The sequence below is a fragment of the Taeniopygia guttata genome, chromosome 20 (assembly GCF_048771995.1).
Source record: "Taeniopygia guttata chromosome 20, bTaeGut7.mat, whole genome shotgun sequence".
NCBI classification, from domain to species: domain Eukaryota; kingdom Metazoa; phylum Chordata; class Aves; order Passeriformes; family Estrildidae; genus Taeniopygia; species Taeniopygia guttata.
The window spans coordinates 1,613,459-1,641,126 of NC_133045.1; the positions used below are offsets into that span (position 1 = coordinate 1,613,459).

General features: G+C 55.1%; 1 protein-coding gene across 6 annotated transcripts; it reads left to right on the top strand.

Annotated features, from left to right (window-relative positions):
- L3MBTL1 (L3MBTL histone methyl-lysine binding protein 1) lies at positions 1 to 27,538 on the top strand. 6 transcript variants are annotated; one of them, XM_072916888.1, is made up of 24 exons: positions 1 to 245; positions 5,834 to 6,004; positions 6,667 to 6,856; positions 7,068 to 7,230; positions 9,347 to 9,570; positions 10,228 to 10,372; positions 10,510 to 10,639; positions 11,294 to 11,417; positions 12,005 to 12,092; positions 14,116 to 14,207; positions 14,804 to 14,908; positions 15,666 to 15,801; positions 16,266 to 16,366; positions 17,014 to 17,165; positions 17,250 to 17,326; positions 17,708 to 17,793; positions 18,338 to 18,448; positions 18,694 to 18,808; positions 19,065 to 19,164; positions 20,080 to 20,277; positions 20,570 to 20,616; positions 21,316 to 21,473; positions 22,111 to 22,173; positions 23,003 to 27,538. In XM_072916888.1, exons 4-24 carry the CDS (start codon positions 7,095 to 7,097, stop codon positions 23,213 to 23,215), a joined length of 2,601 nt encoding a protein of 866 aa, XP_072772989.1. In that variant the 5' UTR covers positions 1 to 245; positions 5,834 to 6,004; positions 6,667 to 6,856; positions 7,068 to 7,094; the 3' UTR covers positions 23,216 to 27,538. The 6 variants fall into 6 exon arrangements, with proteins under 6 accessions (XP_072772989.1, XP_072772991.1, XP_072772992.1 ...); XM_072916891.1 differs by having other exon boundaries at positions 2 to 245; positions 16,275 to 16,366; XM_030288768.4 differs by having other exon boundaries at positions 7 to 245; positions 23,081 to 27,538.
- The last annotated feature ends 130 nt before the right edge of the window (positions 27,539 to 27,668 follow it).

Genomic DNA, 27,668 nt, shown 5'->3' on the forward strand with positions numbered 1-27,668 from the left:
CGCTGTTGCCATGACGACGCCCCCCTTTCCCGCATCCCCCCGAAAAGCTGCGGCGGGGCTGAGCGCGGCCCTGCGGATGCGGCCCCGCGCGTTTCCACGGCGACGCCGCGGCTGAGCCGCCCCCTCCCCGCGCACACTCGGACCGGCCCCGCGCCCCTCCCGCTCCGCGCCCCCCGCACCCCGGGCCGGGCCGGGCCGGGCCGGGCAGCGCCGCGGGACTGGCAGCAGCGCCCGCCCGGGTGCAGGTAAGCAGCGCGGCCGGGCGCCGCCGGCCCGGGCTCGCCGCAGCCCGGAGCCCGCACGGGCGAGGCCCCGGTGGGGCGGCGGGGCCGAGCCCGGCGCTGAGGGGGGAAGCGCGACATGCCCGTGCCGGAGCGGCGCGGAGGGCGCGGGGGGCCGGGGCCGGCCCGGGGCGCGGGGCCGGCGCGGCGGGAGCGGCTCGCTGGCTGCGGCCGGGCCGCCGCTCCCCGCCGAGCGCCGCGGCGCTGAGGCCCGGCCCGGGCTGCTCCCGCCGGCCGCGAGCTGCGAGGCGCTGCCCGGCCCTGCCCGGCGCTGCCCCGGCACCGCGCTGCCCCGCCAGCCTCGCACCGGGGACGCCCGGCCGTGTTTCTCCGGGTGTTTCTCAGACACCGGGCGAGCGGGTGCTGTCCCGGAGCCTGCAGTGACGGCACTGCAGCCCTGCATGGGGCCCTCGGCGTGGAGGGCTTTGCTCAGCCTAGCAGTGCACAAACAGCCCAGGCTGTGGATAGGGTGCTCCACATGGTCCAGGAATGGTCCTGGACTGATGTTACTAGTTTTTACCTGGATTTCTTTACTAGTTGTAAAAGAAAATAAAACACTGGACAGTTAGAAACATTTTGAGGTCAGCTATCCGTCCTGTTTAGATGTTTCCATCTGCTTATAAGCGTGGAAAAATATCGAAGTGTGGAGGTCTGGGTGGTGAGCGGGGCTGGTACTCTCAGGGGGCAGTGGGAGGTGGGTGTGGCGGTCCCTGTTGTCCTCCTCAGAAGTGCCCGGGCTTCACGCTGCCTGCTGGCCTTGGCGTTCAGCTTGGATGGTGTCACCTCGACCCCTTTGGGGTGGCACATGGGATGGCTGGCAACTGCTCATCCTCCCCACCTGTGGATCTGAGCAGATCTACAGGCCTGAAAGCTGGTCCTAGTGACAGTGAAACTCCCGGGGACAGCAGGTGACACCCACCTGAGTGTCTCTGCTTTGTCATCCGTGTCCCTTCTCTCTCTCATCTCCATTTCCACAGAACCTATTTTCTCAGTTGAAACATGTAACATGAACAGCCTCTTACTGCACAGAGGGACATTTCATCTGGTTTTGAGATGTTGATAAATACCATGGCCTACTCCAAACCTCACCATGCTGCTAAAGAACCCAGCAGCAGAACTTTGTGGCCCCTGGTTTGTTCCAGAGAAGGCATTTGCTCCTGGCTTTGGAGCAGCATTCAAGTTTGGAAGGGAAGAAGTGTGTGATCGTCTTTCTCCACGGGGCCACCTGCCTGTGCCAAGGGTGTTCCTGAGTGCTCATGTGTGTTTACAAAGCAAGTATTTTCTGCCATTAGTTTCCTAAACACCTGCCCTGGGCAAGGCCAGAAGACAGGGGAAGATCTAAGGGAGCAGCTCTCAGCCCCACAGGTCTCTGTAGTGCTCTGGTGTGCCACTTGCAGCTTTGGCATGATCCCAGTTAGTGGTCATTCTCACAGGCTCAATTTTGCCACTGGAGGTAATTAGAAATCCATATCTCTGCTGATGGCAAGGATGGGGAAGTTCTCTGTTATGGCTGAGGAAATTCCTGAGAAAAATAATTTACAGAAGCTCGGGCTGGGGGAGGCTGGAGGCACCTCTGCAGGTCACCTTGCCCAGCCCCTGCTCCATCAGGGCCACCCAGAGCCGGCTGCCCAGGACGCGTCCAGGTGGCTTTTGAGTCTCTCCAGGGATGGAGACTCCACCACCTCCCTGGGCACCTGCACCAGTGCTCAGCCACCCTCCCAGTGCAGAAGTGTCTCCTGAGCTCGGAGGGCCCCTCCTGTGTGTCACCTGGTGCCCAAGGCCCCTGGGGCTGTCCCTGGCTCTGTCCCCTCTGCAGCCTCCCCCCGGGTGTTTATCCCCAGGGATGAGATGCCCTGAGCCTGCTCTGCTCCAGGCTGGGCAGTGCCAGCTCTCTCAGCCTCTCCTCACGGCAGAGATGCTCCAGTCCCTCCATCATCTTCATGGCCCTGAGCTGGACTCTGTCCAGTCTGTCCCTGTCTCCTGTACTGGGCAGCCCAGCTCTGGGCCCAGCACTCCAGGGCTGGCCTCACTGGTGTGGAGCAGAGGGAAAGGATCCCCTCCCTCCACCAGCTGTGTCACAGCTGCCAGTGCAGCCCAGGACGCTGTTCTGCATTGCTGCAGGAGCGCATTGCTGGCCCGTGGGCATCCTGGTGTCCAGCAGAACTTTTCCTCCCAGCTGGGTGGCTCTCAGCATGTACCAGTGCAGGTTTTAGGAATATTTAAAATTCTGAGAAGCCACTACGTGAATACTCATTAATATTGTTTGAATTAAGCCAATTTTGTGATGAACAGAAGCACCTCTCTCGAGCAGATCATGCTTTATAAACACTGTCAGGGCCGTGCAGCAGCTCCGTGCCGGGAGCTGCTCTCTCCATGCTCCTCTGTGGCCTGTTGCACACAGCATGTCCCTCCTCTTCCCAAGGAGCAGGTCATTCCCTGGCTCTGCTGTGGTCTGGTGAGAGGGTGTGTGAGGGTGTGTGTGAGGCTGTGGCAGAGCTGGAGGCTCGTGTGTCCAGCAGCCCTGGAGATGCTCTGCATGCCCCTGGGTCACTGCTTCAGAACATGGCTGTGCCAGCAGCCAGTGATCCCTGTTGCACAGCTAAACCTCTGCGAGCAGCAGGGCCAGTGATCCTGGTTGCCTTTAAGTGTGTGTTTTGTGGCCCGTGTCCTTGGTCCTTGTGACTGTGTGCACAGGCTGGTGTCCCCAGCTCTCTCAGGTACTCAGGGTGGTCAGACTCAGGTGCCCTGTGCTGACACCCTCCCCCTGGGTGAGGGGCCATGCAGGGACCCCTTCTCAGTGCTGATGCTTTGTTTCCTGAGCCTGAGGGTTTGTCTCAGACAGACCACTGTTCAGAGATACTGATCTTGCTGCCAGAACTGGTTAGGATAGGCTGGTGGGGTCTGGCTACAAACAGGCTCCATGTGCACAGCCCTCTTACACAGTGCACGGGATTCCAGGGGCAAAGCAGGAGGGAGCAAAGCACTCCCCGATGAGAATTGTCTTGAAAAATTCTACCCTCCAGCAGCACATTGTGGTGTTCTCTGGAGGGACCTGTGTATGTGTGTGGAGTTTCTTGGGGTGGCTTTCCTCCTTGGCTGTCCCTCAGCAGAAGGTAGAAGTGAGGAGTCCTTGTGCATTGGTTGGGTAGGTGGGTGAGGAATGGGGCTCACCCTCTGTAAGACGTGGAGTTACACCCAATATCAGGAAAAATGGAGAAGTCAGGGCCTCACTGTAAAGGCCAAAACAGCTGCAGCTCCACTGTTGGTCTTTTAAAAGCTGCACTGGGGAGGAGGGATTGAAGGCTGCTGAGCAGTCTGGTTCTGTTTTGTCTGGGTGGGCAGAGCTTTATCAGATGTCATTGGGACATGTGTAGGCCAAAAGCTTTTCAAGACAACAGCTAAAAAAAAACCCCATAAAGATTAATAAAGCTTTTGTTCAATATCTAGGGCAATCAGCAGAACAAATCATAGAATATCCTGAGCACAAGGATCCTGGTGCACCTCCTGGCCCTGCACAGACACCCCAGCAATCCCACCCCGTGCCTGAGAGCATTGTCCAAATGCTCCTGGAGCTCTCCCGGGGAGCCTGTTCAATGCCTGACCACCCTCTGGGGTTAAAACCCTTTCCTAACATCCAAGGAAAAAGTGTGAGTTTGGTTTGCTCATTGTTGTGCTAATTTGCAGATTTGCATCCTGGTAGGCTGGATAAGGAGCAGGCTGGGTACAGCCCTGGGCAGCCTGGTGTGACCCCACCCTGCTGGGAGCAGAAGGTTGAATTACAGACCTCGGATGCTCCTGAATTACCCTGTGCTGATACGGGTCGGGTCGCTCCAGGGCTTGCAGGATCCCCCTGAAGGGATGTCTGGGGCAATGGTGCCTCCTCTGGCTCTAGGGGCTGAGGCCACCAGGGCTGTCTGAGCTGTGGGCATCCCCTCGATGCCTTTTTCTCCTCCCAGGGAGCAGGGTTATCCCAAGTGTCTTTCTCCTGCTATGGCAGTGGTGCTAGGGCAGGTCATAGCTGTGGCTGAGCCCCTTTTCCTCATGTAGCACTCCTGACCTGGGACACTTCACAGCAGGTTGTTTTTATTACAAAAACTAGCGAATTTACCTGATATAATTAATATATATTAGTAGTAAGTGTTTGAAGGTGTTAATATTTTTTAAACATTTATGTAATATTAACAATAGTTACTATTTATTGGTATTACTTATAGAAAACAAACAACAGAAGTTATAAGTTTATTACTAATAATTTCTAAAACTTTGAATCATTGGGGAATCAGCTGATGACTTTGTAGATAGGATTAGATTGAAGTTTTTTAAAATGTTTTGTTTTTAGAGAGATTTTTGGTAATTGAATTATTACTAATACTTGTATCTTTATATGGTAGTTTCACTCGTTGGGCAACACTTTTTATAGTAAAATATTTGTCTTTATGTTATATTTGGAATAGTACTGATTTGTACAGTGTCCTTCCAGGGGGTTTTATACCAGGATTTAAAAAACTGTGAGCCCCAAACAACACCTCCAACCTGATTCTCAGTCCTCCAGGTGGGGATGGAGCTCTGCAGCCAAGGTATTGTCATGCCCACACCTGTGGGGCCATGATCCAGGAGCTGTGGGGGTTCTCCCAGGAATGCTGAGTTAAAAGTTTACCAGCACGTGCTGTGGTTGATGGGAGCAGTGTTGGTGGTGAATTGTTGTCTGACACCACAGAAGCCCCAGATGAGAGGTGGGAGAGCCCTGGGAGCCACTGAGTTTCAGCTGTGGCAGGAGTGTGCTTAGGCAGCTCATGTGTGGCCTTGGAATAGTTTTGGGCTTGGAATAGAATTTGTGCTCCATGTGTGCTCAAAGGGCAGGAGTTGGGACGAGGAGTTAGGGAGGGAAAGGTTTCCACCAGCAGGACAGAAGTTGCTGCAGCCCGGGGTGCTGGGGTAAGCACTCACACTGCTGCTGAGGGACAGGTGAGGGGCACAGGGGGCACAGTTTGTGGTAGAATGATGGCATTGTTAAGGTTGTAGAGGACCTGTAAGATCACTGAGTCCAACAGTAGGGCAGGGCCCTGGGCTGAATGGGCTCCTCTGACTCTTGGAGGGCTCCCAGCCCTCTGAGCTGGGCTGCCCCAGTGCTGGGACATGCGCTTGGCTGCAGTGAGGCCTTTCCCAGGAGGCTGTTGAAGGAGGGCTTGGCTGGAGGTTAAGACCTAAATCTCAGTTGTTTAGCTTTTCCAGTTTAAAGAGCAGCACCACAATATGTAATCCAAATTAATTCTGTTCACCCTGAGCTCACAGTGTCCACAGCATCAGCCTAGTCCTGTAAGGCTTTGGGGAGCGGACCACAATTGCAGAATATCTCAAGCTGGAAGGACACCAAAGGACCATCAAATCCAACTCCCTGCTCCTGGCACCCAAAATTAAACTATAATGTTGACTACTGCTTTGCATTTCCTGAGCAAATATTTGCTTTTGTGTTCACATCAGAGACTGTGAGAAACTCAGGTGAAGCATCATGAACCTGAGCACTGGATCTACTTGTTTCTCTTCCTTTCTAGGCATTTCCAGTCCCAAATTCTGTTTGAATTTTTAAAAAAGGCAAAAGTTCCCACAAAATGAAGAGCTGTCCTTGAAATATTTGACCCAATGATGAATCAAGAATGGACTGGATTTAAGTGCCAAAAAAAAGCAGATAGATTCCTACTGGCTATTAGGAAGCACTGAAACAGGTTGGCTGCTAAATTCATTTCGTCTTTCACTTGGGAGTGTGGTGTCTAGATTAGTTTCTCAGTTCCTTCAATTGTCCTGACACTTAAGAGTGTTTTTCTGCACCTGGAGAGCCTGAAAGGTCTGTGCTGTTTGCCAGTTGTCCATCAGGTGTTTCTAGTCCCAAACCTGACAGAACTGGGAGAAGTAGATCTTCCCCTTAATGTGATCACACCATCCCACTCTGTACCCTCTGATTGTAACACCTTTATCTGAGTGTCTCAAATTTTAAAATTCCAGACTTTATCCTTTGTAGCCCAATTCTTAGCTAACCCTCCTTCACCAAAATGATTATCCCGTTTTCCCCTTTCAAATTCAAATTGGAAGGAGGGGCCAAGACATGACTGTGGTCCTCTCTAGCCCTGCCTCTGTCCCAGCAGCAGATGCTTTGGAGAGGATGCTGCTGCAACGTGGAGCCCCTGGGCCCATGGGTGGGGGGCTCGTCACAGCCAGAGACAGCCAGTCGTGCCCTCGAGGCCCTGACACTTTGCTTCCTCCTTGAGATTCATGGCTAGACAGGTTGAGCACCACCAGTCCCCTGAGAAACTCAGGGGGGTACAGGGACATGAGGTCCCCCCCACTCACACCCCCAGTAACTGCTGTCACTTGTGAAATTCTCTTACAGCTAGTTAGAAGATCGAGGGTGACACTCCGACAGGAGAACAGGAAGGGGCCCTGCAGGGAGCTCTGCCTGCTCCAGGGTGGGATTTGGCAGCCCTCAGTCACAGTCTGTTGGAGCATTGTGGGCCCCCGTGGGAGCCAGGAGCAGCTTGTGGTGGACCTGTTGTGCTCGTGCCATCTTATGGTGGTGCCAGGTGAGAAAAAACTCTCATTGTTTGCAGGTTCTGAGCTGGGACCTCACAACTGGGGCTTTCATGGGGCATGACCTTCATGTGGGTTTGGTGGACCTTTAATACATCTTGCAGGGATTTCTGCTGGAAGAGACCATCCTGTGCAGTCACATTCTTGCTCCTTTGTTGTGTTTATACTGGTACCCAGCTTGATTTGTTCCCCACTGCCCTGCAGGGCCTCGCTGTGTGCCCAGGCAAGGCGATGGACAGCAGGGGGGAGATGGAGGTGGTGAGGAGCACCAAGGGCAGTGCTGCTGGGGAGGTCAGTGTCCATGTGGTCACCACCGAGAGCACTGTGCAGAGCACCCACCTGCCCACCACTGCCTTCATCATACCAGGTATGTGGAGCAGCCCCCTGCAACTGCTGCCTCCCCAGCCTGGATAGCCCACACTCGCTGGGGAGCTGTGCTCCTCCCAAACTTTGGGAGGCAAAGCCAAGCTGCTGTTGCCATTTTGGATGTTCTCTGTGGCTATCCCACATCACTTGGACTGTTTGTGGTCAATCAAATCTTCCTGAGCTTTAAACTGAAGTGCTGGTGTGAGGGGCCCTGAACCAGAGCAGCACAGTGTGCTGGTGCCTGCTCTGCAGGGCTGTGAGCTCCTGGACTGCTGCATTAGCATTGAATCCCAGGACAGCTCAAGCTGCAGGGGATCCATAAGGATCGTTGAGTCCAAAACCCTGATCCTGCCAGGAGCACCTAAAATGAAACCAACAGGACCAAGTGTTGTCCACACACTTCCTGAACTTGGTGCTTCCCTGGGGAGCCTCTCCCAGGCACTGAGCAGCCCCTGGGTGAGGAGCCTTTTCCTAATGTCCCACCCGAACCTCCCCTGAGGCAGCTTCGTTCCATCTCCTCGGGTCCATTGCTGGTCCCACAAGGGAGAGATCAGCACCTGTCCCCGGGAGGAAGGTGCAGACAGCAATGGGATCAGCCCTCAGCTTCTCTCCTCCCAGCTGAAAGGGCCAGGTGGCCTCAGCTGCTCCTCCCAAGTCCTGCCCTGGGGACCTTTCACCATCCCGGTCCCCTCCTCTGGACACAGCTCCAGCCCTCAGCTGTCCTTTGTGTGCTGAGGGGCCCAAACTATTCCCAGGGCTGGAGGTGAAGCTGCCCCAGAGCAGAGCAGAGCAGGACAGTCACCCCCTGATGTCCCCCCAGGGCAGGGCTGGCCCCTGGGGCTGCCAGGGCTCTGCTGGCTTCTGTTCCACTTGCCCTCAGCCCAAAGCCCCTGAGTCCCTTCTCCACAGTAGCTCCCCAGCCTTGCTCCCCAAGTCATACAACTTTTCAGGATTATCCCATCCTAGGTGCAGAATCCAGGTCTTACTCTTGTTTCATGCATATGGTGATTGTATTGCCCAGCTCTCTGCTCTGTCCAGATCTCTGTGTAAGGCCTCTTTATCCTAAAGGGTGTCCACAGCTCCTCATAATAAAGTGTAATTGATAAACTTACTTAATGGACATTCAGTTCCTCCATCCAGATTATTTATAAAAAATTTAGGAGCGCTGTGGGGAACCCCACTGGTGATGGCCACCAGCCTGATGTGCCCCCAGTTCCTGTAAGGCTTTGAACCCAACTGCAGGAGAGCCATCACCCACTTGTTCACCCGATGGACAATGGACTGGATGAGCTCTGTACTGGACTTTTTATCCAGAAGGGTACTTTGACAGGCAGTATCAAGGCTTTGATAAAATCCAAAAACTCACATCTATTGGCTTTGTTTGGTCAGCTTAGTGGGGTGACCTTTCCATAAAGGGAGATTCAGCTGGTTAACCAGGACTTCCCCTTGTGAACTTATGTTGGCTGTGACCAAGGACTTTGTTATCTCTCCAGTGTTTTTCAGTAACTCCCAGAATAACTTTCTCCATAATTTCACCAAGCACTGTAGTGAGACTGACAGACCTGTAATTATCAGGGTTGTCCTTCTTACCCTTCTTGAAAATTGGGACAATTTTGAGTGCAGCTGACCGGTGTCTTTTAGGAGGTGTTTGAGCAAAGCATGGTTGTGTGTAGGGTGAGATGAGGAGTGTTCTCATCACAGAATAGTTCTCACCATAGAAGCAGACCTCCCAGTTTTTCCCAGTGCCTCAGTTCTCACTGTACAGAGGCCCTGGGTTGCACAGTGTGTTCCCTTGAAACGTAACTAAACTGGAAATTGCAGCCCAGGAACAATCTCCTGTCACATCAGGGCACCCTAGGCACAGAAACAGTCTGAGATCAGGCTGAAGTAGAAACCCTTGAATGTGGATAGTGTTGTTGCCACCCCCCAGCATGAGCTATTACTGGCTGCAGATATTTTTGCATCACTCTGCTTCCTTTGTGCTTTGGCCCACAGCAGAGCCCTCACCTGGGAGACCATGTCCTGTGGGATCCTGGGCTGCCTTTGAGCCGTGTTTTCATCAGTGAAGTGTTCTGTGTATGCCTCTGGTTGTTTGTCTCCTTTCTTTCCTTCTCAAGCCAACGCCACTGCCATCAACCTTCCCACGAGCACCTTAGAAATCCAGCGATTCCCCCGGGAGCCCCAGAGAAGCACAGGGGCCGAGAGGCCAGACAGGGGAGCAGGGAATGAGCCCATCACAGCTGCTGTCATTCCCCAGATCAGTGGGGTGCAGACCTGCAGCACAGTCCGTGTGCTGGAGTGGAAAGATGGGGTGGCAACTTTGCCTGGGAGTAACCTGCGGGTAAGTGTAGCCCTGGGCCACTCGGTTTGACCCCTTTGCCTCTCCCCACAGATGCTTGTGCTTGTAAATCCCTCAGGCTGTGCCAGGTAAGGAGCACCAGGATGTGCCATGGGCCTCCTGCACCCCAGCTGGAAGATCCCTCAGCTGCCCCAGCTCTTCTTCTGCCCCTGCCATCCTGGGAGCTTAGCACAGAGCTCACCGAGGTGCCTGAGGGGCTGCAGCAGCTCTGCCCTGCACAAGGAGGCACAGGGGTTCTATGTGCTGTGCAGGACATCTTCCCTTCCAAACTGTGCTGGAAGGACTTGGCTCTGCCCTAGCTCCTGCCCTCACCCTGGGAGCAGCAGCCTTGTCCTCATCTGGCAGCAGGTGCCTCAGTGCATGACAGCTTGTAGGAAATGCACCCATTTCTCAGCTGCTGCTCAGCCTCAGGACACCTCATCCTCCAGCCACCCACCTGCCAGCTCCAGCTGAGAGCCCAGCACAGGCTGCAGGCAGGGCACCTTCACTGGCCTGGGGTGCTGTGCTCAGCTCTGCGCTCGAAGAGTTGTCCTCTTGTTGGACACACTGATGAACGTCCCTGTCCCTCATTTTCAGACTAGCCACCCCGTTACACGTCTGTCCTGCTGAACTTTTCCCTTGCTTTCTGTTCAATGACAGTTCCGGATAAATGAGTACGGCACGCTGAAGGTGGTGAGTGCTGATAAGATGCCTCCTGTGGAAGCTGTTAAGGAGGGTCACACAGAGAAAGATGGGGACTCTGAGGTGGCACCCCCCAGCAGAGACAATCCTACTGTGGCTCAGGGTAAGGGCACCATGGTGGCACTTGAGTGGTGGGTACCAGCATCCAGCAGATGCTGCCTGCTGTCTCCATGGGTGAGGCAAATGTCTCCTGTGTCTGCTGTCCTTCTGTGTGCCTCACTGTTGCTCCTCTTGTCGCAGACGTGCCGGAGCAGCCCACAGCAGAAGGCCTGTGCCACTGCGATACCTGCGGCCGCAGACACGTGTGGGACGGGGCCCGGGAGGGCAGGGGCTTCTGCAGCGAGCACTGCCACCAGCAGTTCAAAGAAAGGTAAAGGAAGGGGGGTCTGTGCCCTGCAGAGCCAGATCCGTCCCTCTGCCCTCCCTCCCTGCCCTGCTCCATATGCTCCAGCGAGGGATGGGAACGCCTCTGCCTCCGGCAGGTGCTGGGCGTCCCTCGTGTTCCACTTGTTGCTGAAGGCAGGCTGGGGAGGGAAAGCTTCCCAAGGGGGCAGCACGAAGCATGGGAGCTAGATTTTCTCCTGCCCAGTTTGTGGCCTCGTAAACACATATCTGCTGGAGCAGGAAGTTGCTGCAGTGGGGGCTTCCAGGCTGAGCAGCAGTGGAAGGCCACAGGTCATGGGGGCATTTCCAGTCCTATTCCTGACCACTGTGTGACTCTCAGGACTTGTTTTCCAGCATCTCCAGTGCAGCTTAGAGCTCTGCTACTAAACTAGATCCCTTTTGATTTATCCCTGGGTTCAGGTTTCTAGCACCCAAGTGTGTCAGGGTGACTCTGGCCTATCCCTGTCTATAACTCTTGACAACTTACGTGTGTACATCCCCCCACAGGAGGGGTGGGGGCACGTGTGAGTAAGAAATGGGGGTACAGTGACTGTCCAGCAGCCCCTCCCTTAATGAGACCCCAGGCAGTGTCACTGTGCTGCACTGGCTGCAGTGCTTGGCCCTCCCTCCCTCTGTGCAGGTCTGTCATTGTGGAAAACTCTGCCAGCAGCACCAATGTCACTGAAATCCTCAAGCCTGTGAAGAAACGAAAGAGGAAGGACTATCAGAGCCCCTCGGAGGAAGAATATGAATCTGAGCAAATGGTAGGACAAAAATAGGGAGGGGGTGGGTGCAGCCAGTGTCCTGGGGACTGGAGGCCAGCCCTGTGTTCACAGATCTCATCGTGCTGCTCAGGGCTCTGTCAGCTGCAGGCCAAAAGGTTGGCCAAAATGCCAAGAAGACTTGAATGTGTGGAGATGAGGGCTTCTAGCACTAGACTGGTTGTTTGGCATGTGGAGCACTGAGGCCTGGGCAGTGCCAGACTGTCCAGGCTGGGCTGTAGGTACTGACCACTCTCAGCTACTCTCTTGTGTCTGGGTCACCAGAGATAGGGTTGAAGTAGGGGAGTGTCTGTCTGTGTGCTAGGTGTCCTGGGGAAGGGAGAGACTTTGACAAGGTAAGGAAGCTCTGCTTGCCAGCCCTGACTGTCTGTAGCAGGTCCAGTCCAGGTGAGATTGCTACCAGTCCCTGCAAGCTCCCATCACCAAATTCTCTGGCAGTCCATTTCTGGGCCAGGCATTGGTGACACTGGGGACCTTATGGGGGTGCACTATGGTCCTGGGCACCAGTGTGAGGATACAACACATAGCAAAAAACCTGTGGGTTCTGTTCTGTCTGCTCTCATGTTTAGGAGGAAAAGCAGGAAGAGAAGAAAAGCTCTGTGGAAGACTCTGCCACGAGCAATCTGGAGGCTGAGGCGTGGAACGGGAGCCAGCACGGTACGGAGGGCAGGGTGGGCTGTGGGACAAGCACTGCTGCTGGGGCCAGGGGGTCCTCCTGCAGGGTTGGACCCTTTTGGTGCTCCTGCAGGGTCAAACACCCACTGCAATGTGCTGGCATGTGGTCCTGAAGGCGTGTGAGCTCCTCTGCTTGCTTGATCCTGCTCTCTCTGTCTCTTTCCGTTTCTCTCCTTTCCTCTCTCTCTCTTCGTGGGAAGGGGGCACCGTGCTGGACAGAGCTTCCTGTCCCTCCCCTCGGGAGCTCAGTTTGTTACTGGCTCATGGGCACTGTGTTTGCTCCCAGGAACACTGTCCTGAGCACAAACAGGACTGCACCACGTGGGGCTTTACCCTTCTTTGGGATGGGCTCATGGGGAACTTCCCTCGTGGCATCAGGAGCTCACAAGTTTGGGAGCTGCTTGTGTAGGTGCAGTGCCACTGAAGCCCTGTGATTTGGGGTTGTCTCATTCTGTGGGGATCTATTCTGTGACTGTATCAGAGATCTCAAAAGCAGAGCTGTTGACATGGAAGGAAAGGAGACAAGCTGAGGGATGCAATGTTTTCTTGGTTGGTTTTTTCCCTGCAGTGTCAAGCAAAACTTTGGGAAACACTGACAATAAACATTTATGGGAAACCTTTTGTCTTTGAGTACTGAAAGTCATACTCAAAATAATTTTAAAACTAAACTGTTCCAACTTCATACTCCTCTGCATAACCAAGTGCAGGGACAGTGGCAGGGCCCAGGTGTCATTAACACCTGGTGTTACAGTGAGATCATTAAAAAGGAATCTCAGATCTCATACCTGCTTCTCACTTGGAGCCATGAGCATGTAACCTTCCCTGCTGCATACAAGTAAGCAGTGGTGGGCTTTGTTACTTCAGTGTTTTATTTTCTCTTATTTTAGAAGTACTTCAGCAAACAAAATACACACCTGGCTGCCTCAGTGCAGCAGTCAGTGTATGCTCTGACTCTTGGTGTATTTGCCATTTCCCAGAAGTACATAGCTTATACTCACAGATTCCCCAGCTATGCCTGGCACTTTTTCTGTGTCCTAAGGAATAGTAAAAGTGTTTTGCAATCTAAAGATGTCAGCAAAGCAAGGTTAGTTACCTTGTTCACTGAAGTTCACCTTTAAATTCTTCCCTAAGTTTCTGGTTTTTTCCATCTCCTCTTCCCCTAAGCCCAAAGGAGGAAGGAGTAGATATGTTTTCCCGCTGCATTTCTAGCCTGCCCTTCCTGAGGCTGTCTGCCATAGCTGATCTGAAGCTGGAAATTCCTCAGCTCTGGAATAGGCACAGCACCCCTGGAGTCCTTCAGCTCCTGCAAATTAGGGAGACAGAGAAGCTGGAGAGCAAAAGACTTGGGTTGTGTCTCATAGGTCTTGGTCAAGGCCGTTGTGTCCTTCTCAAAGGCATGGAGGCTCACCTCCCTGCCTATGAAGAGACAGTGCTGTCTTCTTTGTCATGGGCAAATACATCTCTAGGGCATCAGAGTGGCCTTGCTGTGCCACGGGGGCACAGGTGTCTGTCTCAGAGCAGAGGATGGCAGAGCTGGGATGGGAACCTGCTGCTGGTTTGACTGTCTAGGAGGCCCTTGGAGCTGGGAATGATTCCCAGACCTGTGCATGGATCCTGGCTTCCACAGATCCATCCTCTGTGGCCACAGCAGTGTTCTGGCTGGAAGAGGGTCTGGTCAGGTCTGGTGTCCTGATGGCTCATCCCTCACGCTCCCTGTAATCCCAGACTCGTTGGAAAGGACCTTAAAGCCCACCTTGGTTCCACCCCCTGTCATGGGCAGGGACACTTTCCACTAGCCCAGGTGCCTTACTAGGACATGGTTCAGGATATTTGGGTCATGGGGCTCCTGGCTCTGCCCCTCGTCATGCAGCTGGCCAGGTTTGCTGGAGAAAGGGCTCTGGCAGGATGGTGCTGAGCTTTGCAGGGATGCAGGACCCTGTGTGAGAGTGGGACAGGGCTGGAGCGGCCCCTCAGCAGCGTTTGTGTGCGTTTGTGCTGCGCTCAGGTGCCAGTGAGGAGAAGAAAGAAGGCTGGTCTTGGGCGTCCTACTTGGAGGAGCAGAAAGCTGTCGCTGCCCCTTTAGATCTCTTCCAGGATGTGAGTTGGGATTTTCCTGTCTTTTTCCCTCTTTCATCTTCTCTTTTCTTTCCCTTTTTTTTCCCACCCCTCCTCCTTCTCCTCTCTTCCTTGCTTCCCTGTTTTGTGGGACTCTGAGCAATAGCCAAGCTCCCATTGTCACCTGGAAGTGTCTGGGCAGCCTCCAGTTCAGATTTGCCCAGAGTCCCACTCCCCAGCAGGTGCTGGCCCCATCCCAAACACCCCACCTTTGTCTAGGACACTGTTGTGACTCTGGCAGGGTGGTGGAGCCTTTCCAGCACTTCCTGGAAGCCAGGTGGGCTCCCCTGAGGCTGTGCTGCAAACAAGTCAGGCCTGTGTCCTGCTCCCCTGGCTGCAGCTTTTACCCCAGGGACACCTTGCCCTGCTAATAGCAAGAGATGTAAATCCATAAGGAGGTGTAACACTATTTTTTTTTTTTTCTATGGGAAAAAATTAAAATTTGTATGACAACATAACCTGTGGCCCACAGTCTCTTGGTCCCAGCAGCTCCCATTGCCTGGTAGTTGCTCCCCTGGTGGGTTCTAGACCCAACTCCCTGTGTTGGTTTTACATTGTAGTTTAATCTTTGTTTCCAGTACCAAGTAGCTTCCCAGCACAAGAATGGCTTTAAAGTGGGGATGAAGCTGGAGGGGATCGACCCGCAGCACCCATCTATGTACTTCATCCTGACAGTGGCTGAGGTGAGGAGCCTCCAGTGCTTGTGTTCCTTGGTTCCTCCTGGCTCCCACTCAGCCAGAGGCTCTGGGGCAGGGGAGGTGCTGCCAGATGGCCCCTGGAGGAGACAGGGCCTGATGCTGCAGGAGATGAGCTGCTGCTCCAGCACCTCAGGCACACAAGCTGGGAGGTCCCTGCCAGCTTGGAGGAACAAGACACAGCACTGTGGACCTGTGATGGTCTCTGTCACCCTGACACAGGACAGGGAGAGGGATTGTGGTGATGGCAACAGCATATGTCCCTAAGACAGGTCTGAGCCCTTGAGGTGGAGGATGTGGAGGCATCCCGCTGCTCTTCTTTGTGTCCGTGCAGATCCACTTTCCACTCAGCCACGTGGCAGCTGGACCAGCCTTGCCTTGCAGAGCTCCCCAGGCAGCCAGTGTGGCATTTAGCCAAAATCTTTGCATCAGCAGCTTCCTAGCCTGCAGAAAAAGGAGTCTGTACACTTGCTGGATCCAGCAAGGTGCTCCACCATGGCATTTAATGCACCCTGAATATCCCTTCTACAGGCTGGCTTGTGGTGGCTTTGCTCTGACCTTGTTCCATGCTGGACACCGTTTGGGACTGGTTTGTGCCTCCCAGTTTGGGCACTGGCCTGTGATTGACTTTTGGCTTCCCAAAGTGACCCGTGCTGAGCGGATGTGTGGGAGGGGGTGTGATGCTCAGCCAGGGACAGCAGCAGGTCTCCATGGCTCTTTCCCCCTCCTCCCTCCCTGCTGGCAGGTGTGTGGCTACCGGATGCGTCTCCACTTCGATGGCTACTCCGAGTGCCATGACTTCTGGCTGAATGCTGACTCCCCTGACATCCACCCTGCTGGCTGGTTTGAGGAGACGGGGCACAAGCTCCAGCCCCCCAAAGGTAAGGAGTTAATTCAGCCCCGGTGTTGGGTCCTGCTGAAGGAGGGGGATGAAGACTGGGCCAAATGTAGAGCTCAAGGTGAGGACAGGCTGGCTCCATGGGGCTGGCTCTACCTTGCTGTACTGGTGGAGTTCCACAGGACAACATTTCAGGCACCCATCTCTGCTTGCTCACCTTTTTGCAGCAAAGCCCTGATGCTCTGGACCTCCCACTGCCACCAGCTGTGCCCCAGGGCAGGCCAGACTGGAGGAGGAGCTGTGTCCTTCCACTCCCCTGCTCATGTTTCCTAACACCCCTCCAAAACCACCCATCAGCCCTCAGCCATGGGCTTTGGGCATCCCAGGGCTGCTGCAGATCCTGCTGCAGCAGGATATGCTGGCAGGGTGACAATTGTTCAGGGATGGCCAAGCTTGCCCTCACATCCTCCTGGCTGTGAACTTACTGCTCTCATTTCTCTTCCTGAGGGGTTGTAGGTTATAAAGAAGAAGAATTCAGCTGGACAAACTACCTGAAGTTAACAAAGGCTCAGGCAGCTCCTAAGCACCTCTTCATGGTCCGAAACACTGTGAGTAGCAGCATCTCCTTCCTGCCAGAGCCTACAGGTTCAGGTGGGATTCTTCCCCTCCAGCTGAGCAAAATGCTTCCACCAGCACTGGGCTTTGCTTTGTCCATCCCACACCCCTCCAGCCCACAGTGCTCAAGAGCCAGGAGCATGTGTCCCACCGTTGCTCAGGATCTGTAGCAGTGTGTGTGATGCAGTGTTTTGCACAGAATCTGGATCCAAGAAATAAAGGCAAGGAAGGGAGAAGGGCCCCATCCCAGCTCCTCCTGCCATGCCTGAGGCATTGGTTGCTGCTGACTGACCTCAAACAAATGTTTTGGGACAAAGCAGAACTAGTGTCAGTAGGAGTTTTGGTTTTTTTTTTTTTTTTTCTTGGAATTTACTAGTTATAGAAGATCCTGAGGGTCAGAAGATCACTTTTCCTCTTTGTTTGTGTGGCCCAGCTGAGTTATTTACCCACTTCCTCTTTCCTTGCTCTGCAGCACGCTGTCCATCTGGGAGCCTCAGTGGTCCCAGGCCTGTCTGGAGGCCAGATGGGGTATGGCTTTGGGAGGGTTTGGGCAGGTGCCTTCTTGCAACAGACATAGGCAATGGTGAGGAAGGAGCTGGGGCTGCAGCTCTGAAAAAGCCCTGCCCCTCTCTCCTGCCAGCACGAGGCTTCTCCAGGCTTCAAGGTGGGCATGAAGCTGGAAGCTGTGGACCGCATGAACCCTTCCCTGATCTGTGTTGCCACAGTGACTGACGTGGTGGACAATCGCTTCCTGGTGCACTTTGACAACTGGGATGATACTTATGACTACTGGTAAGTGCACTGAGGCTCTTGGGAGCCAGTGGTGGGGAGACATCCACAGAGGGCCCTGTGTAAGAACTTGGGTATATTTTCTAGGTGTGATCCCAGCAGTCCATACATCCACCCAGTTGGATGGTGTCATGAGCACGGCAAACCCCTCACACCTCCTCAAGGTGAGTCAGTGATCAGTCACGTGCAGCCTGGGAGTGCATCCCCTTGGGAACATGCTTTTCAGGGTGGCATGGGGGTCCCAGGGACACAAACCTCCTGCCAAGGCTCCTTTACACATGTTCAGGTGCAGCATGGTGCTTGTGTTAGGCCAAGTCTCCACTCAGATACGAGGAGGACCCCCAGCTGTCTGTGCACACTCAGCTGTTTCTGTTTCTTGTACTGTGGGTTGCATGGTCCATGAGAAAATAGCAACACTTCTTGGTGTCTCTCAGGTTCCTGTGTGCCCAGCAGATGTGGTTGGCCCTCGAAGGCAGTTGGGCATTCTGTGGTACTTTCTGAGTTCCTGCAGGCATGTCTCACCTTCTGCATCTTCCCCCTTCCAGATTATCCTGATCCTGACAACTTCACCTGGGAAAAGTACTTGAAAGAAACTGGAGCATCTGCTGTCCCAGCTTGGGCCTTTAAAGTGGTGAGTGTCACATCATCTGCTCCACCCCACCTGGGCAGGAGTTTGAGTTTTCTTCATTGTCAGGTCTTTGCTTTTGTGGCAACTCTAGTGATGTTCTGTATTCTCCTGCCAGAGGCCTAGGCTTTGGATCTACACTCAGAGTTCAGGGGTATCCTGGGCAAATAGTTCAAAATTGGGAAAAATGAGGAGTATGACTGTGCCCTCAGCTAAACAGGGGCTGAGTGATGGGAAAAATTTTAGATTTGCTTGATTAGCTTTCGTGTCAAACTGCACCACCACCAGCCGTGTCCAGCCAAGCGTGGTTACAGTATAAATCCCCAAAATGTGTCTCTTAGAGACCTTCTTCCCTGGGGCACATCTTGTTAAAGACAGCTCAAATGCAGGGAGTCTGTTTCTGCTTTCTCCTGTTGGCACTGTGAGCTGGGATGGCTCTTCCTGGCCAGGCCAGGCTGGGAGCTGGGCTCGAGGGGGACACAGTGCTGGGAAAGCTGCTGAGGGGGCAGGAGCCTGAAGCTCCCTGCTCCCCCTGACTGGGCTCTTCCAGCGCCCCCCCCACGGCTTCCTGGTCAACATGAAGCTGGAAGCAGTGGACAGGAGGACTCCTTCTTTCATCCGAGTGGCCAGTGTGGAGGACGTGGAAGATCACAGGATAAAGGTGCGTGCTGGAGCATTGGTACTGAGCCTGTGTCCAGGCACTGGGCTGGCTCACTTCTGCCCTTCCCGGCTCCCTGGGACTGTGCAAATGTGGGCAGGTCCCAGTGCCTGGCTCCAGGAGTGGAGAGCCTTGTGCTGCACTTCAGCTCTACCCTGCTGCTTGCTCTCAACTAGGAAGACTCCAGAGCTCCTCTGGAGAGAGGTGTCTTGGCATTTGAAGGGTGACCCCTCTACTTGCTTCCCCAGGTCCATTTTGATGGCTGGAGCCATGTGTATGATTTCTGGATTGATGCGGATCATCCGGACATCCATCCCATGGGCTGGTGCTCAAAAACAGGACACCCATTGCAGCCTCCTCTCAGTAAGTGCTGCACCGGTGTCAGCTCCTCTCTACAGGGCACAAGCACACCAGACACCTCTGTCACTGCCACCTGCCCGTGCACAGAAACAGGAGGGCAGGTTCTGGCTGAGAATGGGCAGGGAGGAGAGGCCACTCCATGGATTTGTCCACTGGAAAAGCCCTCCCTGTTTGGTGCAGTCAGGGAGCCCAGAGCCCTGGCTCTGCCTGGGCTTGCAGCTGTGACAGCCTTTCTCCTGTTCCTCTCCTCTGGCTGCAGGGCCAAAGGAACCAGCCTCCTCTGCCCATGGGGGCTGCCCAAGCCTTGGCTGCAAGAGCATCCCTCACTCCAAGAGCTCCAAGTACAGCTTTCACCACAGGTGAGCTCCCTGGCACAGCCTGGAGGGGCACAGCCTCTTCCCTGCCAGGCTGGGCCAGCTCTTCCTCTGCTGTTCCTCACCTGCCACCCCCACCAGCATCCAGCCTTTCCCTGCACTCACCCCACACCTGGCTCTGCCCCCTGCTCCCCTGGGCAAGGCCCCGGGGCAGCAGCAGGACCCCAGTTGGAGTAACCCCTGTGAGCCCCTCCTGGGCCTGTCCTGTGTCCCCAGAACCCCTGAAGGTGTCCTGTGTGCCCACCTACCACAGGCACCCGTGGGCTATGGAGAGGATAGTGCAGATGCTGTTCGCTGACACCAGCTGTGAGAACGCTGTTCCCCCACCCCTCCTGGATGCCTTTCCCTGTCAGGCTTTGAGCTGGGAAGTCCCAAGAAGGAGCTCAGTGTATGGTTCCAGCTCAGTGTATGGTTCCAGCTCCCTCACTTGAGGGCCCTTTTCCAAGGGAAGCCAGGCTGGGTCTAGTGCCAAGCCCAGCACTAGGCTGGTGTCAGGAAGAGCCAGTATGGTGGAGTATCTGTGAGGATGGGGAGGGCAGGTGTGCCTCCTGGGGGTTTCTCTGCTGGCCACACTCCTGGCACATGCTTACTGCTCGCTCTGAGGCTGGTCTGGATGCCTGTGGGGGCAAGGGAGGATGGAGACTCTGGGAGCCCTAATGAGCTGTTCAATCAGCACATGGGTGCCTTACCCAGGCTTGCAGGTTTGTATCTGGAGGGACTGGCTCCTACTCCTGCCCCCAGCAGCCTGGCTGTGGGAATTTGCTCAGCACATCTTTCCTCTGCCTTCCATGGCCAGGGCAAGGGCTGCCCATGCTGGGGGGCAGAAGCATGGCCCTGCTGGCTCGTCCCCCGCTGCTGCTCCAAGCTGGGCCCAACGCTTGTGTCCCCTCTGTTCTCTAGGAAGTGCCCCACACCGGGCTGCGATGGCTCAGGCCATGTGACGGGGAGGTTCACAGCCCATTACTGCCTCTCAGGGTGCCCGCTGGCAGAGAAGAACCAGGGCAGGCTGAAGGCTGACTTGTCTGACACCGAGGCCTCGACACGCAAGAGGAGCCCAATGGGTTTCCCCCAGCGGAAGAAATCTCGGCACCACGGGAGGTAAGGTGGGGCACGGGCAGGGAGCCCCGTGCGGGGAGGGCCCCTGTGCCACCACTGCCCGCCCTGGCAGGGGTCACCAGGCCGCAGAGGCTCCTTGGCCTCGCTCCTGCCAGCTCTGCCAGGCACCTCTCTCGCTTTTTCTTCCCACGGTTTCTGGTTTGGCTGTCAACCCTTTGGGTCAGGGCCCGAGGGGTCCCTGCTCCCTCTGCTGAGGTGTTGCTCTGGGCGCTGGGGAGGAGGGCCCTGGGGCCAGTCCCAGCCCAGCCGGACATCAGTCTTCCTGTCTCTTTAGAGGGAGACCTCCAAAGTACCGGAAGATCCAGCAGGAAGACTTCCAGAGTAAGTGCCATCCTCTGCCGTGGTGTCACTGCAGGGCAAGGCTGGAGTAGTTGGGGTTGGTGGGGGTGCTGGGGACGGGTCTTGGCTCACACAGATCCGCCCCAGGGAGGGGCTGTGGTCAGCTGCCAGAGTTGACCATGGGTAAGAGACATTCCTGCCTCGTGCCAGGGCTCACAAAGCTCCCTCTGTTTAGCTCTGGGGTTATGTCTGGGAGTCTTTGAGTGCTTTAGAGCATCGAATTAGGATCCTCTCTATGGCACTGTATTTTCTGTGCTGCTTTGTCCTCTTCAGGCAGGGATAGTGGGGAGTTGTGCCCCAAAATTTCAGTGTGGTTGTGAAGTGCTAAATTATTGCTGCCACACAGAAACTGATGCTGGACAGTTGGCTTGGCATTTAGTTCTGATGCCTGACAGAAGCAGATGCCTGATGTGTATTCAATCCAGCATCCCTTTCACTGTGGGCTGTCTTGCCACCTACCCCACCGCTGGGAGTGAGTGGAAAAGGAATGATTAAAGGTCATGAGAACAAGGCAAAGCCAAGCTTGTCTGAACTTCTTTTCCCAGGATCCCTATTCCCATCTAAGTGAACACTTGGATACACTGACACCCTGTTGACTCAAGGGACAGCTACTAGCTCTTGATACCTGCATGGGATGTTCCCGTCCTTTACCTCGTATCACACATTGTGCTTTATCCCCAGCTGTTTCTTCAGACAATGTGCACCAGTCACTCTTCATGTCCGCCCTGTCCGCCCACCCCGACCGCTCCCTGTCCCTGTGCTGGGAGCAGCACTGCAAGCTGCTGCCAGGGGTGGCTGGCATCACAGCAGCCACGGTGGCCAAGTGGACCATTGATGAGGTGAGGTGCTTTGGACAGCTCCATGCTGGCCCCTGATGTGCTGGCATGGCTGGGAGCACCCTGCCTGGCTGTGCAGCACCATGGCACACGCACCAGGCACTTCAGTGGTCACGTCTCTGGGCTAGCAAGGGAGGGTCTGCTGGACACATGTCACCTTTGTTCACTTTCTTGGGCAGTTATGGTGACCCCTGTTAAGGCCTGAGTAGGTGGAGGAGCTCTGGCACCAGCTCCAGCAGCCTCTGCCTGCTCTCAAACACTGGCACAGGCTGCCCAGGGCAGTGGTGGAGTCACCATCCCTGGAAGAGTTCAAAAGCTGTGTGGATGTGGCACCTGGGGACATGGCCTAGTGGTGGCCTTGGCAGTGCTGGTCAGTGGTTGGCCTCGATGATCACAGAGGACTCTGACAATCTTAACAATCCCCTGATGTCCTCGTGACCCCCTTGGGTGCCCCTCTCAGGCCAGTGCCTGTGCCTGGAGCCAGGGGTGGGCTCTGGCATGGGAGGGCAAAGCAACTGCAGCCTCTGCCCCAAGAGCCCCATGGCACCTTGCAGAGCTCAAAATATGAGGATGTGGGATTGGGGGGAGTCTCCAGCCAGAAACATTGCTCTGTCTTGACATTTCTCTCATTTATTCCAAGGTTTTTAGCTTTGTGCAGACTCTGACGGGCTGTGAGGACCAAGCCAAGCTCTTCAAGGATGAGGTGAGAAGGGCTGGTGGATGAGAGCAGGGGGTCAAGGACCGCTGTGTGCCACTAGGGCTGGGAGGAATTGGCCAGTGGCCTCCCTGCAGTGGCTTGCTGCTGAATGCTGAGGGCACACCAGCACCTGGCAGTGGTCCTGCCCTGCAGCCCCACTGCATGGGAGCGTGCAGCCATCTGGCTGTGTCCATGCGGGGCAGGAGGGAAACTGCTGAGCCTGTGCTGCCCTGTTCTCCCAGCATGAGGGACCCACGGGAGGGCCTCTCTGAGGGGATGTGGATGGGGGCAGGAGGAAGATGGTGCTGCAGCCTGAAGAGCACCATCCCCTCCAGTGGGGAGCTGCTCCTCCTCACCCTTTCATCCTTCCCCCTCTGCCCCTCTCACCAGCACAGCAGTTGGGTGGCACTGCTGCCTGTCAGGGTTGGTGTTTTTGGGCCCTCTGTGGGCAGATGTGGTGGGGGTGGCTCTGGCACCCTGGCACCCTCTGTAGCACCCTGGCTACAGCCACTGTCACAGCCTGTCTGGGAATAGCCCCTGTGCTTTAAGGGTGCTCAGGCAGGCAAAGCTGAACCGGGGCAGCGTCCACGAGTGCTGGTCCCTGGAGTAGGGAATGGACGGCTGCTTGCCCAGAGAAGGTTGTGGTGGCTCTGTGCTGTGCCCGTGGGGCTCCAGCACAGAATCCCAACCTGGCTGCAGTGTGGGATGGCCTCGGAAGGGCTTCTCCCCCTCTGCCCTGTTCCTGGGCACATGAGCTGCCAGCTGGGGCTTCCCTGGGGAGTGCTGTGGGTGGGCCTTGCCCTGGTCTCTGGAGTCACCTGTGGTTTCTGCCCAGGTCATGCTGGTGCTGGCTGTCCCCAGGAGTGCCAGCCCAGGTTTGCAGCAGTGCCTTTGTCCCTGCTCTCCTTCCCAGATGATCGATGGCGAGGCGTTCCTCTTGCTGACACAGGCTGACATTGTCAAGATTATGAATGTCAAGCTGGGTCCGGCACTCAAGATCTACAATGCCATCCTCATGTTCAAGAACGCTGATGACACCTTAAAGTGACTTCTCTTGGCCCAGCCAGGAGCCTCCCTCATCACTGGTGCTGCCAAACTGTCCAGTCAGGACAGAGATTCCCCCAGCCGACCGCAGCTTGTCACGTCCTGCTCGTGTCCTCCCGGGTGCCACACCTTGCCTCTCCCAGCAGTCCATCTCCCCCCGTGTTCCCTGCACGCTGCCCTCCTGCAGTGCTGGGCCCAGGCTCGGGGGCGGTGCAGGAAGGAGGGCAGATGTGGCACTGGCCCGTCCTGGTGCCACAGCTGCCCCCACTGTGTCCTGCTGTGCCTGCACCGGGTCGGGGGTGCTGAGGGCCAGGGGAGCACTGTGGAGGGTGTCACAGCAGCGGGCTGACACCTACTCGAGTCACCCAAGCAGGGCGAGGGACTGACTGCCTGCACCCATGCTCACACCCACTTAAAGGCTGCTCTTGCCTTTGCTCAGCAGCTGAGAGAGATTTGGGATTTTTCTACCTGTATGATCCTCTGGGGGTACTTGTACTAACACCATTTCCAAGGGACGTTCTTGAGGAGCTTCTGCTCATTTTGCCTTTTCCTCTGAATTCTTTTGACTTTCCCTTTTTAAGGCCAGTTGATGACTGCTTTGCCCCTGCACTGCACTGCAAACCAGTGGCCACCTCTTGCCCCTTCAGGTAGCAGCTCTCCTGGCAGCTGCTCTGCTCATGACCAGCACCTGTGCTTTCTTCCTCTTTCCTGAAATTCAGCAGCCCCAGGGCCCTGCCAGGCCAGGGCTGGCTGGGTGCAGAAAAGGCTCCATTTCTTCTTGTGCTTCAGACTGTTGTGTCCAGCACTTCTCTGGGAGAAAGGATGCTTGGATAGCTTGTTCCCCCTGCACCTATTAAAGAGTCCTCTACAAAGGAAGTTGGGCCCACTTTGGTCCTTGTATTAGAAGCAAGACCCTCTCTAGGATGGAGACAGCTGCCAAGGACAAGAAGAATCCATTGCTCCAACAGGCAGATCCACAGTCACTTCTGGAGGCGTTCCTGAGTTGGCTGAGTCAATGCTGCCAAGCTGCCTTCTCCCCACTCTTTGCCCTCACAAGGCACCCAGGTTTTGCTGTCTGAAGAGCAAGATCTTTTGCTGTCCCTAGATCCCTTACCTGCAGAGCTAAAAGAAATCCAGCACTGAGCTGGTTTGTTTCTGTCCTTTTCAGAACATAGCACCTTTCCAACAGGGCCGCAGGCAGTTTGGGAATGCTCACCTAACACTGTCCCTCGTGATGGAGGAGGGACCAAAGGGCTGCAGAGCCAGAAAAGCCAACATTCCTGGGGGTCCTGGCATAGTTCCAGCAGCTTCTGATAGGCCCCTGTGCCTCCTGGCAGTGCCCACACTGGTCTCCATGGTCCAGCACCCTGGCACAGCTGCTGTGGGGGCTGTTGGAGCAGGGGTTGGCCATGCAGTGCTGCAGGATGGCCACCTGCCCAGATGGCCACCTGCCCAGGCATCCAGTCCCAGGTCCACTTCCTTTCCCATTCCCAACAATGATATTCCAGTAATAAAACAGCTTCCTCCCTTTTCCAGTGCCCAAAGACAGGGATGCAGAGGTGTGAGCAAGTGCACCAGCAATGTCTCCTGGAGCTGCGCTGCCCTGGGAGACACTGTCACATCTGGGTCAACCTGTTTGAGGCTTCCCATGGAAATGTAGCATTTTGACTCTGTTATTGAATATCTAGGGTCATGTTTGACCTGTTCTTGAAACGTCTGCTGCTTGCTCTTCCCACAGGACTTGCAAATTGTCCATGCCTTTGTTTTGTCATTGCTTGGGTTTGATTTAGGCAGCTTTCCTTCTCCTTGCCTTTTTTATGTCCTTGCATCTTTTCAAGCACTGCAGTGGGGCCAGCTGTGGAGAGGGCGAGTGGGAAGAAACAGCTGTGTCCCCGAGTCCCAGAGTCACTCCCTGAGCCACCCTTCATCTGGAGGAAGTGGTGTGGAAGTTGGTCTCTTCAGCTGATGGAGAGTCTCTTTCTGGGCAACTGTGTGCTAGGGGAAAAGAGGAGGAGGCCTGGGACCTTCAGCCCAGGCTGTGAATGGTGCTGAGACTTTTCCGTGTTTGATCTGGAATGAAGAGGCTCCTTCACACTGGACGTAGACCTTGAGCATGCAAGGACCCATTTTAGGAAAGCATCCTGTTCTCATCTGCTGTATTCCCACATGTGAAGTTGTTCCTCCTGCTGGGGAAGGGACTGAGCACCATCCCAGGGTGCTGGGAGAGGAGCTGCTACCCAGACATCGGATCTGAAACTGCTGTGAAGGAGGGAGAGCCTTGTGTCTCACAGGGCTGCCTGAGGGAGCAGAGGTGGTGAGGAGCTCAGAAGATCCTGCTGAAGGGAAGAGGAGCCATGAGCCAAGCCCTGGCTGCCCTTCAGGGCTGGGTACAACCAGCACCACTGGCTCTTGCTCGTCTGCTGGGTGCAGCCAAGCTGTGCTCTGCCTGGGCACCAGCCACACAGGCAGAGGTGAATCCCCACACTGTGCCAGCCACGGCACCACCTGCCCTGGGCTCTCCTCACCTCCCTCTTAAAAACAGACATGACCTGGACTGGACTGCCAGGGTGCTGCCCCTTGTCTGGGGGGGTCTGGCAGCAGAGCTGGAGCCCAGGTCCCCCCCAGGTCTGAGCTCTGTGCTGGGAGCAGCTGTCAGGAGCACCAGTCCCTTTGGAAGGGTGGTGGGAGGTGGGAGGCTGTGTCACACACCTGCTGGATTGAGCATCACTTCCTCAGCCTCTCAGGCTGATGTACCTGTTGGGGTACAAAGCTGCTGGATTTGTCTGGGTGAGGGAGTTACAGGGTTTGTAGGTGGTCAAGGGCTATTTACTGTTAAAACTTATAACCTTCTGTGTCCTTTAAAACCAAACCCAAAGTATCGTGTACATGTGGATGGGTGATTGTGGGAGTACCATGACGCCATTCCCCTGCTGTTGGCGTGTTGCTGTTTTAGGGTGGGGGTCTCTAGGGCTGTGGAGGCAGCAGATGCCCATCCCACGGTCTCATGTGATGTGTCCTCTGTGAGCACTTGATCCTGGTCCAGCAGGGAGGCCCTGGTCCCAGAAAGAAGGAAGGTTTGCTGCACCCCTGGCCTTGGTAGGTCCTCCATCCCCACAAAGCATTGAGTGGGAATTCCCCCTCAGGGACTGTTAAGGACAGCTGTGACCAAGGCAGAAGCACCAAAGTTTCCTGTCCTTCCTCTGTTGCCTGACCAGATTCCTCACAGAGACATTTACTGCTGTGTCACTAAAAAGCCAGAGAGGACAGTGGGCTGGGTCTGGCCCACACGTTCTTCTCTGGGGCCTTTCTGAGAGTTGTGACTGCAGCCAGCATTTCTAAGTCAATGAAGAACTCTTCAAGTTGAATGTTTTTCTGAGTGAAGGTCCCCAAGTCTCTGTTTCTGCCATTTCTGCCCCTGCAGCTGGTGTAGGCAGAGCTTAGCTGGAGCCATGGGAGAAGTCCCACTACGTGCTCCAGCCTCAGTTTTGGGGTGTCTCCTGTAGGGGCTGGTCTGTGGCTGACTCTGGGTGTGTGGGAGCAGTTGGAGCCTCTTGGGAAACTGTTTTCTCCTCCTCGTGGAAATGGGCAGCACCGGGACAGTGTGAGCCAAGGTCTCCATTTCCACGAGAGCAGCCAGCCTGGAGCTCAGCAGGAAGGGTGGCCATGCCTGCCCCAGCAAAGCACAGCCACATGCCCTCGCCTTCCTCCGCTGCTCTCCATGGCAATCACAAGCACTTTCAGAAGAGAAACACACCCTCCAATTGTTTAAGAGGGCTGGGGGCTTAGGGCAGCTGCTGCCACAGGGGCACATCTGGGCCTGTGGGTACAATGAGGTTGTTGGAAGAGGGAGCCAGGAGAGGGGTGTGACTTTGCCACTTGGGTTCCTCACTCCTCATCCTCCAGGAGAGGTCCTCGATGCAGAGAGGGAAGGACAGGAGGGCTACAGCTTGGCTCCCTTCTTCCAGCCTAGCCCTTCCTTCTGGGCCTGAGGCTCACTTGTACTTGGAGGGGGGAATGGGAATCATATTGTGGAGGGAGTGTGATTATGATAACAAAAGCTTTTTTGCACTTTCATTCATTTTGCACTCTTTCTTAATTTCTTTTTTTCTGTGTTTTTGATATCGGCGCCTCCTCTCTGTGTTTTCATAATGAAAATCCTGTTGTAGCCAGTGCAGCTATTCTGGAACTGTGTGTCCTGAATGTACAGTAATTTAAAGGCTCTATATATATAAACTTATAGTGGTACAAAGGTAAATTTATATATATAGATGATGGTGTGATGTGTTTTGTCAGTGTTTTAAAGTAATAAACGAATGTGAGCAACAGAGGCCTGTGAAGCAGGAGTGGTCACTGCGCTGTGTCAGCGGTCGCTGCAGGGCTGGAGCAGTCACTGTGCTGCAGGACAGTGGCAGCAATCACTGTGCAGTGGGGCAGCAGGAGCAGTCACTGCGTGGTGG